This window comes from Pocillopora verrucosa, chromosome 13 (genome assembly GCF_036669915.1).
Source record: "Pocillopora verrucosa isolate sample1 chromosome 13, ASM3666991v2, whole genome shotgun sequence".
Classification (NCBI taxonomy): domain Eukaryota; kingdom Metazoa; phylum Cnidaria; class Anthozoa; order Scleractinia; family Pocilloporidae; genus Pocillopora; species Pocillopora verrucosa.
This window is the reverse complement of record NC_089324.1, coordinates 17,298,419-17,312,422: the sequence shown is the minus strand read 5'-3', so window position 1 is coordinate 17,312,422 and position 14,004 is coordinate 17,298,419. Positions and strand designations below refer to the sequence as shown.

At 38.9% G+C, this 14,004-nt stretch overlaps 1 protein-coding gene across 4 annotated transcripts in view; it reads left to right on the top strand.

The window, feature by feature from the left end:
• Positions 1-13,812, top strand: part of LOC136277831 (collagen alpha-1(XV) chain-like) — a 29,102-nt gene extending 15,290 nt beyond the window's left edge. For 3 of the 4 annotated variants that reach the window (XM_066160567.1, XM_066160566.1, XM_066160564.1), the window contains 4 exons: positions 2,979-3,056; positions 10,667-11,229; positions 11,662-11,724; positions 12,848-13,812. In XM_066160567.1, the coding sequence (XP_066016664.1) occupies positions 2,987-3,056; positions 10,667-11,229; positions 11,662-11,724; positions 12,848-13,660 (1,509 nt within the window). In that variant the 5' untranslated portion in view covers positions 2,979-2,986 and the 3' untranslated portion in view covers positions 13,661-13,812. Of the gene's footprint in view, positions 1-2,978; positions 3,057-6,434; positions 6,691-10,666; positions 11,230-11,661; positions 11,725-12,847 lie in introns of those variants that run through there. The other variant, XM_066160565.1, reaches the window with a different exon arrangement.
• Positions 13,813-14,004: the final 192 nt, after the last annotated feature.

The following is a 14,004-nucleotide window of genomic DNA, read 5'->3' as shown; positions in this document are numbered from 1 at the left end:
ATCCAGTTTTTGTGAATGATAAATTTTGAATAACTATTCAATTTCTTTAAGATGCAGTGTTTACGTCCCAGGTAACGGGATAAGTTGCACTTGTTATCCACTGATCTGCAGATACATTCCATCTTCATTCTACTTATCTACTTATGATGGTAATGAGATTCTTTCTGGAAGCACAATGTTCATAGCGGTATGAGATAATAGTCATTAATATCCCATTTGTCATTCAGTTGCTCGGTCATCGTTAATGGAAAAGATGAGGTTCATAGGGGAGATCGTACATAAATAAACGCCAAAATTCTAATGAATGAAATTCTAAAGAGGTAGACGGCGAGTAGACTTTAGTTTGGAGGAATACATCCTGTTTTTTTTTTTTCCGCTATGATGTCATTTTTAAGCCATAAAACCGCTTATCCAATTTTCTTCATCGAGTGTCAAAATGATACTTTCGTGATCGGCAAGAATGCATTGCACGATGCCATATTTCTAGGGAGTGGTCTGGTATCAAGTGGTTCTTATGAGATAATGTTATTATTTAGGAAGTGGTTTGGGGAAAACGCCTTGAAATGAAATGTGTTTTGAAATTAACTAGACAGACGAGACTTCTGTGTTAAGTCAAAATATTTTGACTTAATGCATATTTTACCCACACCCCTGACGACTGGGCAGATAACAAATAATACTGAGACTTTTTGATAAAGGTCCTACCGAATATTTTCATCGCTTATGAGATAAGCTGTATGCAACAACGTATTTTGTCTACGAACAATAAATCGGACGAATCTTTCGGAAAAACAAATAAGCTATTCAATCAAAATCCAAGATTGCGTCTAGTTATCGATCGAGATGCATGTGCTACGTTTTGGAAACAAACTTAACGAGGAAGTTTGCCGCGGATTTATCTTTGCAAATTTATTTAATTCACTATATCTCTTAGTAAGGTTATGATGAAACGTTGTAGTCGCCAATTTGGCGACTAACTTTCAGGATTTGGTCGCCAAAGGGAAAAATTTAGTCGCATTGGCGCCTGTATTAGACGCAATTTCACGCCCTGTATTGTGAGGTGGGGTCTGGGAAACGAAAAGAAATTCTCTAAATAAAAAATGGCGGATATTTTATTCACGTATCGTGCTGTATTCCAAACGCGATAACTACAGCTAGTAAAGTTTACTTGGTTTTGGTTTATGAAGGGACTTGTATCTCAGTAGGGTATCATTTTTTTAAAGAGCGTATTGGGTTATTTCAGGTGTACTTCATTCAAATCTAAAGAGCTCACTCAGCCTTCGTCGGTAATGCCCAAAATTGAACACTTGTGTCAAAAATCGGACAACTTTATCCGATTTTGGACACTGCTGTCCGATTTTAGACACTAATGTTCGATTTGAAATACTTGTGTCCGATTTGGGACACTATTGTTCGATTGAAGACAGTAGTGTTCAGTTTTAGAAAACTAGTATCCGATTTTGGACACTGGTGTCCTGATCTTAGATATTAATGACTGATTTTCAACTCCAGTGTCCGATTTTGGACACTGGTGTCCGATTTTAGACACAATCAACCGATTTTAAAGGTAAGTGTCTGATTTCAGACTTTTTTGTCCGATTTTGGACAAAAGTGTTCGATATTGGACACGAGTTTCCGATTTTTGACTCTAGTGTTCAAATTTGGAAATTTGTGCCCGTTTTTAAGAAACTGGTGTCTGAATTTAGGCGTAAATGTCCGATTTTGGACACTTGTGCCTGATCTGGGACACTGGTGTACGATTTTGAACAGTAGTGTCCGATTTTGGACACAAGTAACCAATGTTATACATTTTTAATTTTTTTTTTGATTTTAGACATTGATTTCCGACGTTACACTTAAGTGTCCGATTTTGGACACCAGTGTCCGGTGTCCGATTTCTGGTCGTAGTGTCTGATTTCGAACATTGCTGGTCGATTTTAGACTCCAGTGTCTGAGTTTCGACAAAAGTGTCTGATTTTATACACAAACAGCCCGATCTTAGACACGAGTGTCTGGTTTTTGGTGGTACGGTCCGATTATTTGACACAAGTGACTGATTTAGACATCAGTGTCCGATTTTGGACACAGGTAACTGATATTGGAGATTAGTGTCTGATTTTAGACGTTATTGCCCGAGTTTGGACACAAGTTTCCGATGTTGGTCACATGTGTCGATATAAGACACTAATGTCTAACTTTCGACACTAGTGTCTAATCGTCTAATGTCTACTATTTTCTAATTTGGAAACTTATTTCTGTTTTAAGAAAATAGTGTCTGTTTTTTAGACACTAGTCTCCGATTTTGGACATTAGCGTCCGATTTTAGACACCGTTGCCACCATGTGGAAGATAATTAAAAGTGTCAGGGTGGTCGCGCTGCGCTAAATCTGTACGTTCTTATTTTGAGCCAACTCAGTCAATAACTACCCAGTCTGTTGCGAGTTTCCTGCTGCTTCATTCTCTTTGGATACAATGGCTTATAAATAAAGATGTTATTTGCAACCAAGTGATTCGAAAGGCGTGAGAAGTCCCCACGAAGTGTGCGGGTGTTATGATCTTATCTGATGTTAAAGTGTTAGTTTCTGTGGATGTTACAGCTCACCCTTTCATAGCAATGGGTGGAGGCTTCGCATCATACCACTACCCCCTTCCCTGACGTAATGAAAATGCTGCCTTCAACTACAATCGACTAATCACATGCTTAAAATTTAAGCGTAAGCCTTTCCCAGATCGTTCGAGTCTGTGATTGAGAGAACCTGGACACGAGGTTAATTTTTCGCGCGGTTCTTGAATTTAAAGCCTGCGACGGACATGAAAACATACGGGCACAATTGAACAAACCGACAACTGCTTTATATCCAGAAAGGCCAGTTACACCCTGGTGTTTTATTCAGGAAAATCACTATAAAAATTGTGCACAGATTTTCCTGTTACCTTGTAATACAATAATAAACTGTTTTTTTTTTTATATTGTTCAGATGGCCTTATGAAACCAGATTTGTGCTTTTTCGTTCACCAAGAAAATGGTAGTTACACTTGGAAGTGTGAAGACAGAGGTCAGTATCTGAAGTAATGTTTTAATTATGTAAGCTACCTTAGAGACATTCCGAAACGGTACTCATGCAGAGTTTCAGGTTAACAGCCACACACTGGGTATCGCGACCTCCATACCATTCAAGCCTTTGGGTCAATTTTCTTTAGTTCTAATTTATTTATTTATTTATTTATCAGTGATATGTATGCAGGCTGGCCCAATTAAGCTTCAAGTTGCTTTGAATGGGCTCTTGAGATCAAACGATAAGTCATTAGCCAAGTTGACTGACGCACATAATTTTTCTTTATTTTTGGCTTAAAAATGTCTTCCTTCCAATCTACGTATCCGATTAGCTCTTACCTTCTACAATTATGCAGTTTGCTACCCCCTTCCTTGCCAACTGCACTAAATATAGTACCAATAACGCGGGAATCGAGTACAAATGTCTCGCGATGTTGTACGGTTATTTGGACAGATGGTTATCTTGTACTGTAAAACAACCTGTTTGAAAAGCATAGTTTTGATTGTGCAAAAAGCTGCCCTAAGAAAATTCAAACGATATCTGTCAGACTTCGAACAGTGATTTGTCACAGCGTGCCCTCATTAGTAACAGCGATCTTATTAGTAATTCACGTTACTGTCTTCCATACAGTTCTTGTGATGTTAGTTTGGAGCATTTGGTGTTGGATCCACTAATAATCCCCTAATTGATATTTTTCTTTTTTCTCATCACTTGCATGCATGATATTGTATTGATATTGTAAGGAGAAATTTTGCCTTGGTCACTCATGGGTTAAGTTTTCTTTTCGAGAGGAGTGTCTTGCCCCTTTCAACCCCAGTTTGTATTTGTCCTTACACCTTTAACTCCTAAGATCCAGTTAGTAACTATCCCTACTTTCTACTATACTTTTACTTGTAAATTAGACAAGAGAATTTAGTCTTATTCCAAAATAGAACCGTCAAGCTGATAAGCTTGTCTGTTCTCTTAATCTTTGTACAAGATAAATCATCAGAACTGCAACGAGAATTTATATCATCTCCATTTATATCATCATTGCGCATAAGTTACATGTTAATCATTTCAAGAAAATAAAGGAATAATCGCATGTCCCGAGATTCAACATGCGCAAGGTATTCTCTTGCCAGGGTGGCTCCTTTTCGGTTTTACTCACGACGATTTTAAACAATTTTATAGCATGTTATGATCTATGACTTGTGTTTCTTATCTCGTTGAAGTGCCCTATAGAGGCACAGTCCATTATCTTGACAGGCTTTTACTGCACCGGTTAAGATAGGGACCACATAGGATGATCAAGGTTCTTCTCTCGATAGAGATAACTGTTATATTTATAAACCTTAACAAAACAATAAGTTATTCTTATCAATTAGTTGTCTTTAAAGCTTACGATGACCATGAAATCTTCATTCCTCGACAAGATACACCGTGCACGATAAGAGCCCCTTATACAAGTAAAGGAAGCTGTTCTCTTAGCTGTTACTTTAAGCATGTATTATCATTATTATTTCAGGCGTAACAGGCCGAAAAGTTTTAGTTATTTTATCCAGGATGTATCACTAGTATTCTTATGGAAGAAGCATTCACTATTTGTTTAAGCAAACGCTTAAACACGAATTCGATGCTATGAGTTTCGATGGTCTCAACAAGTGTAAGGCTTGGCAGAGCCGGAGGGTGTGGAGGGAAATAGGGATGAGACCCCTAAAAGAATGATACAGCAGCCTGGTGTTTCCTCAAATTTCAAGCATGACGGTCGAATAGATCGCCTCACCCCTCTCCCCTTACTCTACTCACCTAGTATACACGCAGGGCTGAAATAGATGAGACCTGATTCCTAGGGTTGCGTAGATATCTTGAAGTGTTCTCTCTTCTCGTGCCTCAATAGAAATGTAGATATTGGCTAGGCGTTGGATAATCTGAGCGTTTCAACTGTTCACTCGCAGCACTGAGTAGTGATGACTTTAGCCAATAATTTCTACCTTTGAAACACAAAGACGGCTTTTAATTTATTTTTACCCGGGTTATTTTCTGCCAACTGTCATCAAATTGGCTGTCAGTCAGTTCATTACCTTTCTAATAGCAGCGGTAGATTGACCTTGAGACAGGGTAACTTGCAGTTGACGAGAGCTGCTTGTACAGAATAGCATTTCAACTCATCACCAGCTTAATTAACTCCGCTGAGAAAATTCCACACCCAAACAAAAGGGTTTTGTCGGCTTGCAAAGGGTCTGAAAAAGCCACATATTTTAGGTTCAGGTTTTTTTACCTTTTGTTTTGTTTTATGTTGTTTATTTGTATATTCTCTTGTCCTCTTCCTAAGTGTTTGACCTATGAGGGTTAGTTATATCGTGCCTTTTCCCCTACAGAAACTTATACTTCTAGTTTATCTCGCAAAATTGAAGTTAATCCCTTATCGCACGCAAGGTCTATAAGTATCACGTATTCCAGCTCATTTAACAGCCACTGCAAACGTTAAGTCTCGCTTGGAAAAACAGGACACACTCCCAAGAGCAAACTAACTAAAAGATGTTGACAAAAATTGCGTTAACAAGGTCGGTATCCAAAACCGACCTCCCGTAATGCGACATTCCTGTCCCATATTAGTTTACGTTATTTTATATTTTCCGTAGATAACGACGATTCATCAATTTTCCTTTTGCAAACATTCACTGATAAGTTGAGCAAGAGCACAGCTATGAAAGGATTTTTAGAGATAAGATGTTTAGACTCACCTGGTAATGGCATCCAATCGCTTCCTTTGAGGCAGACCTTTTTTCGTTAATCCAACACTTGTTTTCGCTCCCTTCATGTTTCCGGCTTTTGGATAAAGGAGACTTACCCCATGTTTAAGGAGCAAAGTTTCTTGCGAATTTTAGGCTGAAATCTATGGATGGCAGATTGCTTTTAAGAGTGAACTTTCTCACATTTAAAAAGATAACAATCTTGCGGTTGTGGTCGCCTCTCTACTGACACGGATATTTTTTGCACGCGTATTTTTCTACTGAATTTCTGATCAACTTTTCATCAATTCTTTTTTATTCCTAGTGATATTTCAAATGCCACACCTTCAATAAAGTATTAAGCTTTTTGAAATTTACCTTAAGTCTAGACAAGAAAATTTAATTTCCTGAGGTCTTCTTACATTTTTGAGTAAGTTCTTTATCTGCGGTAGCAAACAGGTCTGAAACATTTGATAGTGAGATATATAGCTAGAGGAACCGATGGTTTTACTTCAACGCAGTGTCATGATTTGGCCAATGTAGTCATAGAGGGTTCAAGTTTTCAAAGTTTTCAGACATGGATAGATATGAAGATTAATCGAACTGTTCGCATGTAATTTTCAGAGGGGAGTAGCGACCTTATTGAGGTATCGAATGACAGTGTCATTGTTTTTTACTTGCCCTTTTCGTGCCCCAAGTAACAACCACTCACTCGAGCCCTCACCTGTATTTACTGAGCTCTGGTATGGAACAGTGATCCAAAACTGCAACATGAAAAATGAGGCCTGGGGTGCGAAGAGATGAATCTTTAACCCGTTTGGTTTCTTTGGTCATATCAAGTTGTGTTTGGTGTTGTACAATGCTTCTTAATGCTCAACCTTTGGTACAAGCTCGACCGCAGGTTCTCGGGCGATATAAACGTGAGTCAGTGGATTCCTTTTATAAAAGTAATAATTGTTTTATCACTCAAAGTTATGAAAGTAGCAGGTGATATCCTCATCCTGGTAAGTTAGAGCTTTAAGCTACAAAGCACTTCCCCGACATTTTTTCTCACTTTTATTTGCAAAAAAAGATGCGTAAACTGTTGCCAAGGATTCACAGTTGATATCATGCATATTCACCCAAGCATAAGTCCGAAATAAATGTTTACAGGGATTTTCTGCTAAGCTAAGAGTATTACATTCTATTTGACAACGTTCATGGCAGCTTGAGAGAAAACGCTAGAACTCTTAAAAGTATCAGTTGATATCGCTGGTATTTACCTAAACTTACGTCCTACTGTTATTTTTCATCTCTTTGATGTCTTGCTGGGTTTGAAACTTTTCATTTATCATCTTTGTAAATGAATCTTCTTAAATATTATCGTTTTTTTTTTCGCCGACCGGAAGTTTGGCACAATTTTTAGGTTAGGTTGTTAGCACAATATCATAGAAAAAGTAATTATCGCAGTTATCAGTTGTTTGAAATGATTCCGTGAAATTTATGTCGAATATTGATAGACGGGCTCAGAACTGAGTTCAACTTGAGGAATTTAAATCATCATTGAGGTTGCCTCAATATCGTGAGAAAAGGTCGCATACGTGTGCGTTATCTCTTAAGCTTATTAAATAAGTCGTTCGTGAATTCATGGCGGTATCAAGCATGCCAAGCAACTTTGACTTGCGCTGAATGCGACAAATTAGATTAGCGTCCACATAACACACACAGACACACACATAACAGGTAATATTTCAATATAAAATCAACGTGTTAGAGTGATTTTCAACCTTATCGGTATTTTTGAATGCAGTAATGATTATCTTTGCAGAAATCCAGAATACTTTAGATATGCAGCCTAATCGTTGGACACAATGATTTACTTGTTAGTAAACTTGTTTATTAGCTGTTTTAGAATGCCGTTTGCAGGTAGCCGTTCAATGTGATAAACGCTGCGTTTTCAGCTTCTTTATGTTGTAGTTATCAGCTATAACACTTATTGTGAAAATGAGTTTCCTTTTTCTTAGAATTATGAAAGCCATATGTTGAGTATGTCAAGCGGAAGACAGTAGGGTCGACTTCGTAGAGGGCCGGTCACGGTTCATGCTACTGTATTCCTTTGGTTGTAATCCGTTGCAATTTACCTTCTATCCTTGTTTCTTCCTGGTTTGTTATTTCCTCTTTTGTATTCTTCCACCTCACTAAACTAATACAGTTTTGTGGACTAATATTCTGAAGCTCCCTTTGAGCTGAAGGTAGGTTTGCACGTAACGCAAAATGTCTGCCAATGCATTTTATACATCCCTCCGCTTAAGAAATGTTTATGTTTCCGATGTTTTCTTTGTTGAGGTGGTTTTCGCAAAAATTTTTAAAACAATTCAAACAAGAGTTAAACAGATCATCGTTTAATCATTTCTGTGACTCTTATTTAAATTGTCGTCAAGTTCCCAGATTTCTTTATTATAAAGAAATCAGTTTCCAGTAATCCTGCGTGTTAATCGGTTATTATAAGGAGGAAAACAGAATATGACATAGTCTTCTTTTGAATGACACTCGCCTGAATTACGCTCAGATGGAATTTACAAAAATGCACCTTAATGCGTTAACGTTCTTTTCCAACTTGATCTGCTCAGTAAACCGATTAAACCAAACCCGAGTTAGCATGTACCAGCCTTAGTTTCCTGTGGGAAGATTTGGATAATAAGATATCCTTTGGGAGAGAATTTAGCTAGAATAACTGCCTTGAGACATGCATACTAAGCTTAGTTTATATTTCAGTGAATTCACTTGTTTATAAAAGGATCAAATCTTAAAGATGAGCAACCCGAATTCTGCTCGACCAGGCTTTTCCATTTCTGGCAACATTTGTTCTGGCTTGAATTCAAAAGTGTTGGCGTTTTCTTGGCTGACATCTTTTTATACTCTTGGATAAGTCAGTATGGAGCCATGAAAACTTACACTTTCTGGGCGTATTGCGTTGATCCAATAGTTGGTTAATCCCACGTTGAACGAACACACCCGAGCAAATTCATGCAAGGCAAATACACAGGTGTAATTTCTAAGAATCACAGAATAATGGTGTAGTTTCGTCAGAGCTCTGTTGTAGTCCTGAAAGGGATGACAACTGAATAAACCTACGCAAAGGTGAAGGAACTGAAAGGTATTCCTTGGTGAGTAGAGAACCGTGCCCTAAAGTTACGATGGCGGTCTCTGTTCTCTCGCTACATTCTTGCGGTAAAAATGGATGGGCACTCTGTTGAGTGGAAAGATCTCTTAGGATAGACAGCTTGTCTCTTTATGGAAAAAAAATCAAGTGATCTCAAGTCAAAGGTGAAATCACAAGAGTTTTGTTTTATGACATCTGTCTGTCTGGTCAGAAAAAGTTAAATTAAAATCCTTTGTTTAACTTTGTTGGCGGGTTAAATGGACATGTAAATTATGTAAGACATCTAAGGACTGATGAAAATTGCCCTGTTCACGGTTGTCCTATCCACTTTCCAAACAAAAAAAATGATCTTGAGTAGGTCACTCTTACAGGAAGATACGAACTGAAGGACTCGGACTTGGAAAGCACATTGTAATGATCATTGTAAAAGAATGTACAACGATTTGAACTTCCTTTAACTGAAGACATGTTCCTTTTAGTCAAGACTTTTTTAAGCGAAGAACAATATTTTCGTGACTTATCTTAGAATAAATGAAACCGTAGTACAGGAAACGGTTACCAGGACTTGTCAGCACCCCTTTAAGATGACTACATTTAGATCTCCGTTTTAAAATCCTTCCGAATGTTATTTTGAGAAAGGAAAGTAGACTAAAGCCACTCAGTATTGAAAATCCATTCAGGATTTTTAGCTACTCTGGATTTGAGGCCACTGAGGGACAACAGACTCGTCAGTTGTTCCTTGAAGTCATCCAACGACTATTACTCCATTAAGATAATTGGTTGTTTGAAACTATATCGTGCTCACACCATGACATCTTTCGCCTTTTCGTTTTACCTCATTAGTAAACCGACCGACAGAAAAATACAAAGAAAATCTTATAAAAACCAACAAATTTTTTCACCCATATTACATAAGGTAATTATAACACGGCAACAATTAAACAGCACAGCCTAGAATACATCACCTTAAGCCCAATACTGAGCTCAACTTCGGTCACCGCTGACTCAAATTGTCAGTGAACATGCTATCTTCACATCTCTTCTATCACCGTTGACTGCAAACAGACCTCTATTGTGGACTACAGTAGCTCTCCATAGCTTATGCAAACAGTCGGCCTCTACTGACAACTACTACCAACTACTTCTAGGCGAGTGAGTCCTTGTAAAACATTCCCAACGTATTCTAGAGGTCCGGGAAAAAAGATAGCTTTTCTGTAACAATTGCATCTTAAAATCAGAAAATTCCAGCATCTATATTGTGCGATTGAAAAGCGAAGATTAAGTTAAGATTAAGCTTTTAATAGCTTTCCAGAAAATTCTTTATTTATTGTTACACTCTACTAAATGACTGATAGAACATTACTTAAGATTAATGTGGCCCTATAGACTGCCTCGGAGATTTGATAAGGCACACGCAATATCTTGCCCACGTTAGTCTGAGGGGTCCGGTTTCCCTTTGGTTGAGATGCCGGCCCGCAAATAGCTACTTCCGGTATTTCAATGACCTCCTTGATTCTGGGTGGAGATCCAAAAAGGCTCCGTGAGGACCACTGCTTTACCCCCATCAGGGTGACGTACGATTTAGTCGAGGCAATGTGTAGAGTAGTTAGTTGAAGCTTTGTTGTTTGCTGGCGTAGAAAAACATCGTAGATGGGAGAATAAAAAAGAGAATTGTTGTCAAAAGTGAAGAATAACACAGACTGTAAATGATGCGTTCAATAAAACCCACACTGACTTGTTTGAATGTATTACAGGTTATCCTGACAACAGCCTTAAAGACGTTGACTTACTCGGGACAATAGGAAACCCACTTCCGATTGGCGTATCGCTCACGAAAGGACCTTACACGAAACCAGCATTTCACTTTCGGTCTGGAGCGAATGTTGGACGTTTCGCTCGCTACATTTTTCCAAAGGGATTTTTTAAAGAATTTTCAATCAGTGTTGTAATTCGCCCAAAATCTGCTGAACGTGGGGTGGTATTTGCTCTTTTGCCGCATATCCGCAGAGGAAATGTCATTTTGGGACTTGAGATTCACAGAGACTCCTTTTCTGAAGGGACTACAATAAGTTTGATTCACGCAAACAACGGAAATACGAGAACTGTTTTTGATTTTACCGTCCCTAGCCTGACTGGCAAATGGACTTGGCTCTCTTTTAGTATTAGAAATAATGGCGTCACGTTTTACAAAGACTGTAGAGAAGTTGACACTAAGTTTTTACCTGCGGCTCTGGGTAACTTCACCCTTCGACCCTACAGTGCTTTGTACATTGGTAGAGCTGGATGGACTCCGGGGGCATCGTCAAGTGCTTTTCAGGTGAGCATGCCATGCTTGGATGAACAGGAAAGTGTTAGTTCTGTGATAGCGCACATAACGCGCATAAGTACTTCGGACACGTTATTAAGTTTCCAAACCTTTAGACAACAGAAATTGACGTAACAACAAATTCTGAATGAAAAAAAACTGCCATTGGCTTTCCTAGGGAAAAAGCATTTTTGCACAAATTAGTCTTCTTAACCCTTTAACACCTAAGAGTTACTAACATCTTATTCCTCCAGATAATATATATCACCCTTAGATCACACGTTAAGGTCACTGGAATAGAGGAAATGATCACTATCAAAGTAGCTCTTAGTTCCTCAAGAATGTTTCCTTGTCAGCACCTTAGGAAATGTATAGGGGACAATATGGAAGTTATGCATGTTGATGTTAGGTGTAAAGGGTTAAATATATTTTTTTCGTCCTCAGGGAGATATAGCAGAACTGTCCATGCACCGTGACCCCAACAAGGCCCAGCATCAGGAGTGCAAGGCAGGTAACCTTCAGGTCGTATCAGTTTGGAGCTCTTGGAGTGAGTCGGAGTCGGGCATCTCGAAATTTAGTCTGACAGTAATTGCAGAAAAATCGATTGAATTAGTATTGATCCTCGCTCCTCTGACTGCGCATGTTTAAAGGCCTTAACGTGGCAAGCATCTGGTTATCAAACGAATCCCATACAGTCGAACCTCGATTATCCGGACCCCGATTATCCGGACTATTCGATTATCCGGACTTTCTTCTTTGGTCCCAATTTTTCCATGAATATTAATTAGTTGTGATCTTGAAAACTCAAAGTCGCAAAAAGCCCAACAATCCTTTCAAAAGACTGTTGAAACAGCGTATTATCCTATGCGCTTTTCAAAATTATAAGTGCGACGAGTCAAAGAAGTATTCTGATGCGTTCAGCTGATATATGGTTGGCTCAATTGTTTTGTTGCCAAGGGAATTTCATGATTAGTTCCTTCTGCGTGGGTTATGTAAACACACGAGCGATCGATCGTAAACTCAAATCAAAAACATGCCTACGAAGCGAAAGCTTGCCGTTCTATTGATTAAAGATAAGCAGATAATTATTTCACATTTCTATCTCATTAATATTCATATTTTCGATTATCCGGACTCTCGATTATCCGGACTATTTACCGAGGTCCCGATGAGTCCGGATAATCGAGGTTCGACTGTACTGCTGTGCGGATGTTCGGTAGTAGATCCCACGTGACACCAAAATGTGGTGAACAAAAAGTGACAGACTTTGACCTGATGTTCTTACCACATTTTGATATCATTTGTGATCAAGTATGAATGGGCGCACGGCAACAAGGAATCTATTTGTAATCTATTTGTTTTAAGTAATAGAGAAGCTGAAGTTGCTCCTGGTGACGTCACTGTTGTGTCTATCCTCCAATAGATAATATGCAAGAACCAAGCAAAATACGTTTATAATTCAGCTCTTAGCGATACATTTATGGACGAACGAAAAAGACAGAATGGCAAACTGATAACTGAAGGGTTTTATTGTTCTAAAAAGTGTTCTAATCATATTTTTTTAATCTGAAATTCAGTCCAGTAAATATGGAAACGTGACTTTAACATTTGTACCTACTTTGTATTTAAGATATTAACAACAACAAGACCTCCGGTGATCTCTACAACTTTAGCAAAGCCCTTACAAGCACATCCACCATCCTTGAGGTCCAATGCAAGTATACCAAAAGTATCAACAAACAGTTCAAGTATTGTCGACTATCTGTCAACCACGAAACGTCCGACTGTACGGAAAGCTACTGAAGGCAGTGATCAGACGATCAGTGGCGGAGAGGAAGTGACGCGAGCGGCTTTAACCTCAGTGAACAGTTTCTCCACCACAGTACGACCAACTTTAAGAGACATTACTGAGGGTAATGATCTTATAACCAGTGGGGGAGAGGAAGGAACAGAGGAGGTGAGCACCGTCGATCTTGTCCATTTTACGGAACGAACAACGTTACGGAAAGCCACTGAAGGAAGGGATCAAACAACTAAAATTTTAACTGAGGACACTGACTCTATATCAAATGGCAGAACAGAGCTTCTGACGCAAAGCACATTAAAAACAACTAATGAAGTAACAACAGAAACTTCACCAAAGGAGGATACTACCACAAGCACAAAACCAGTGACTGTTTCTGTATCTTCTTCCGCCCCTGGTATTACCACTCTAGAAGACAATGGTGCTGCTACGAAAACGGAATCGACATCAGGAACGCAGCCACTCGTAACAGAGACGAGCGTTCCAGCCACGTCCTTGCCAAAAGGTACAACTGATGCAGCTACTGAAGCGAGCACCGACAGTGTTGAGGGCAAGTCAACCCCTGGCCAAGAGGATCCTCTCAAATCCCAAAAACAGATAGAGAATCGCTTTCAACAACAGCAACGACAACATCCATGAGTTCAGATTCTAGCTCACCCTTAGTTACTAGTCCAACATCGCAAACAGCATTAAGGCTAAGTTCTAGATCACCAGAGACCGCTTCGACCATTTCTACTCCTTCAAAGACCAAAACTGAACCTCCTTTTACCCAAAAAATTGACCCTGACGAAGAAATTGTGGTTGCTAGGATTGAAGGGGAAACAGACAACTCTACCAAAGGTTCTATTTCAAATAATTTAGAGTCCACTTCTTCTAGCGTAGCTAAGACATCCACCGTCAGCACTGAGGCATCAACAGTTGAAACTCACACTGTGTCTACAGTTTCTAAAACATCTGAGGTGAGAAGCTGTTAAGTATTGAAA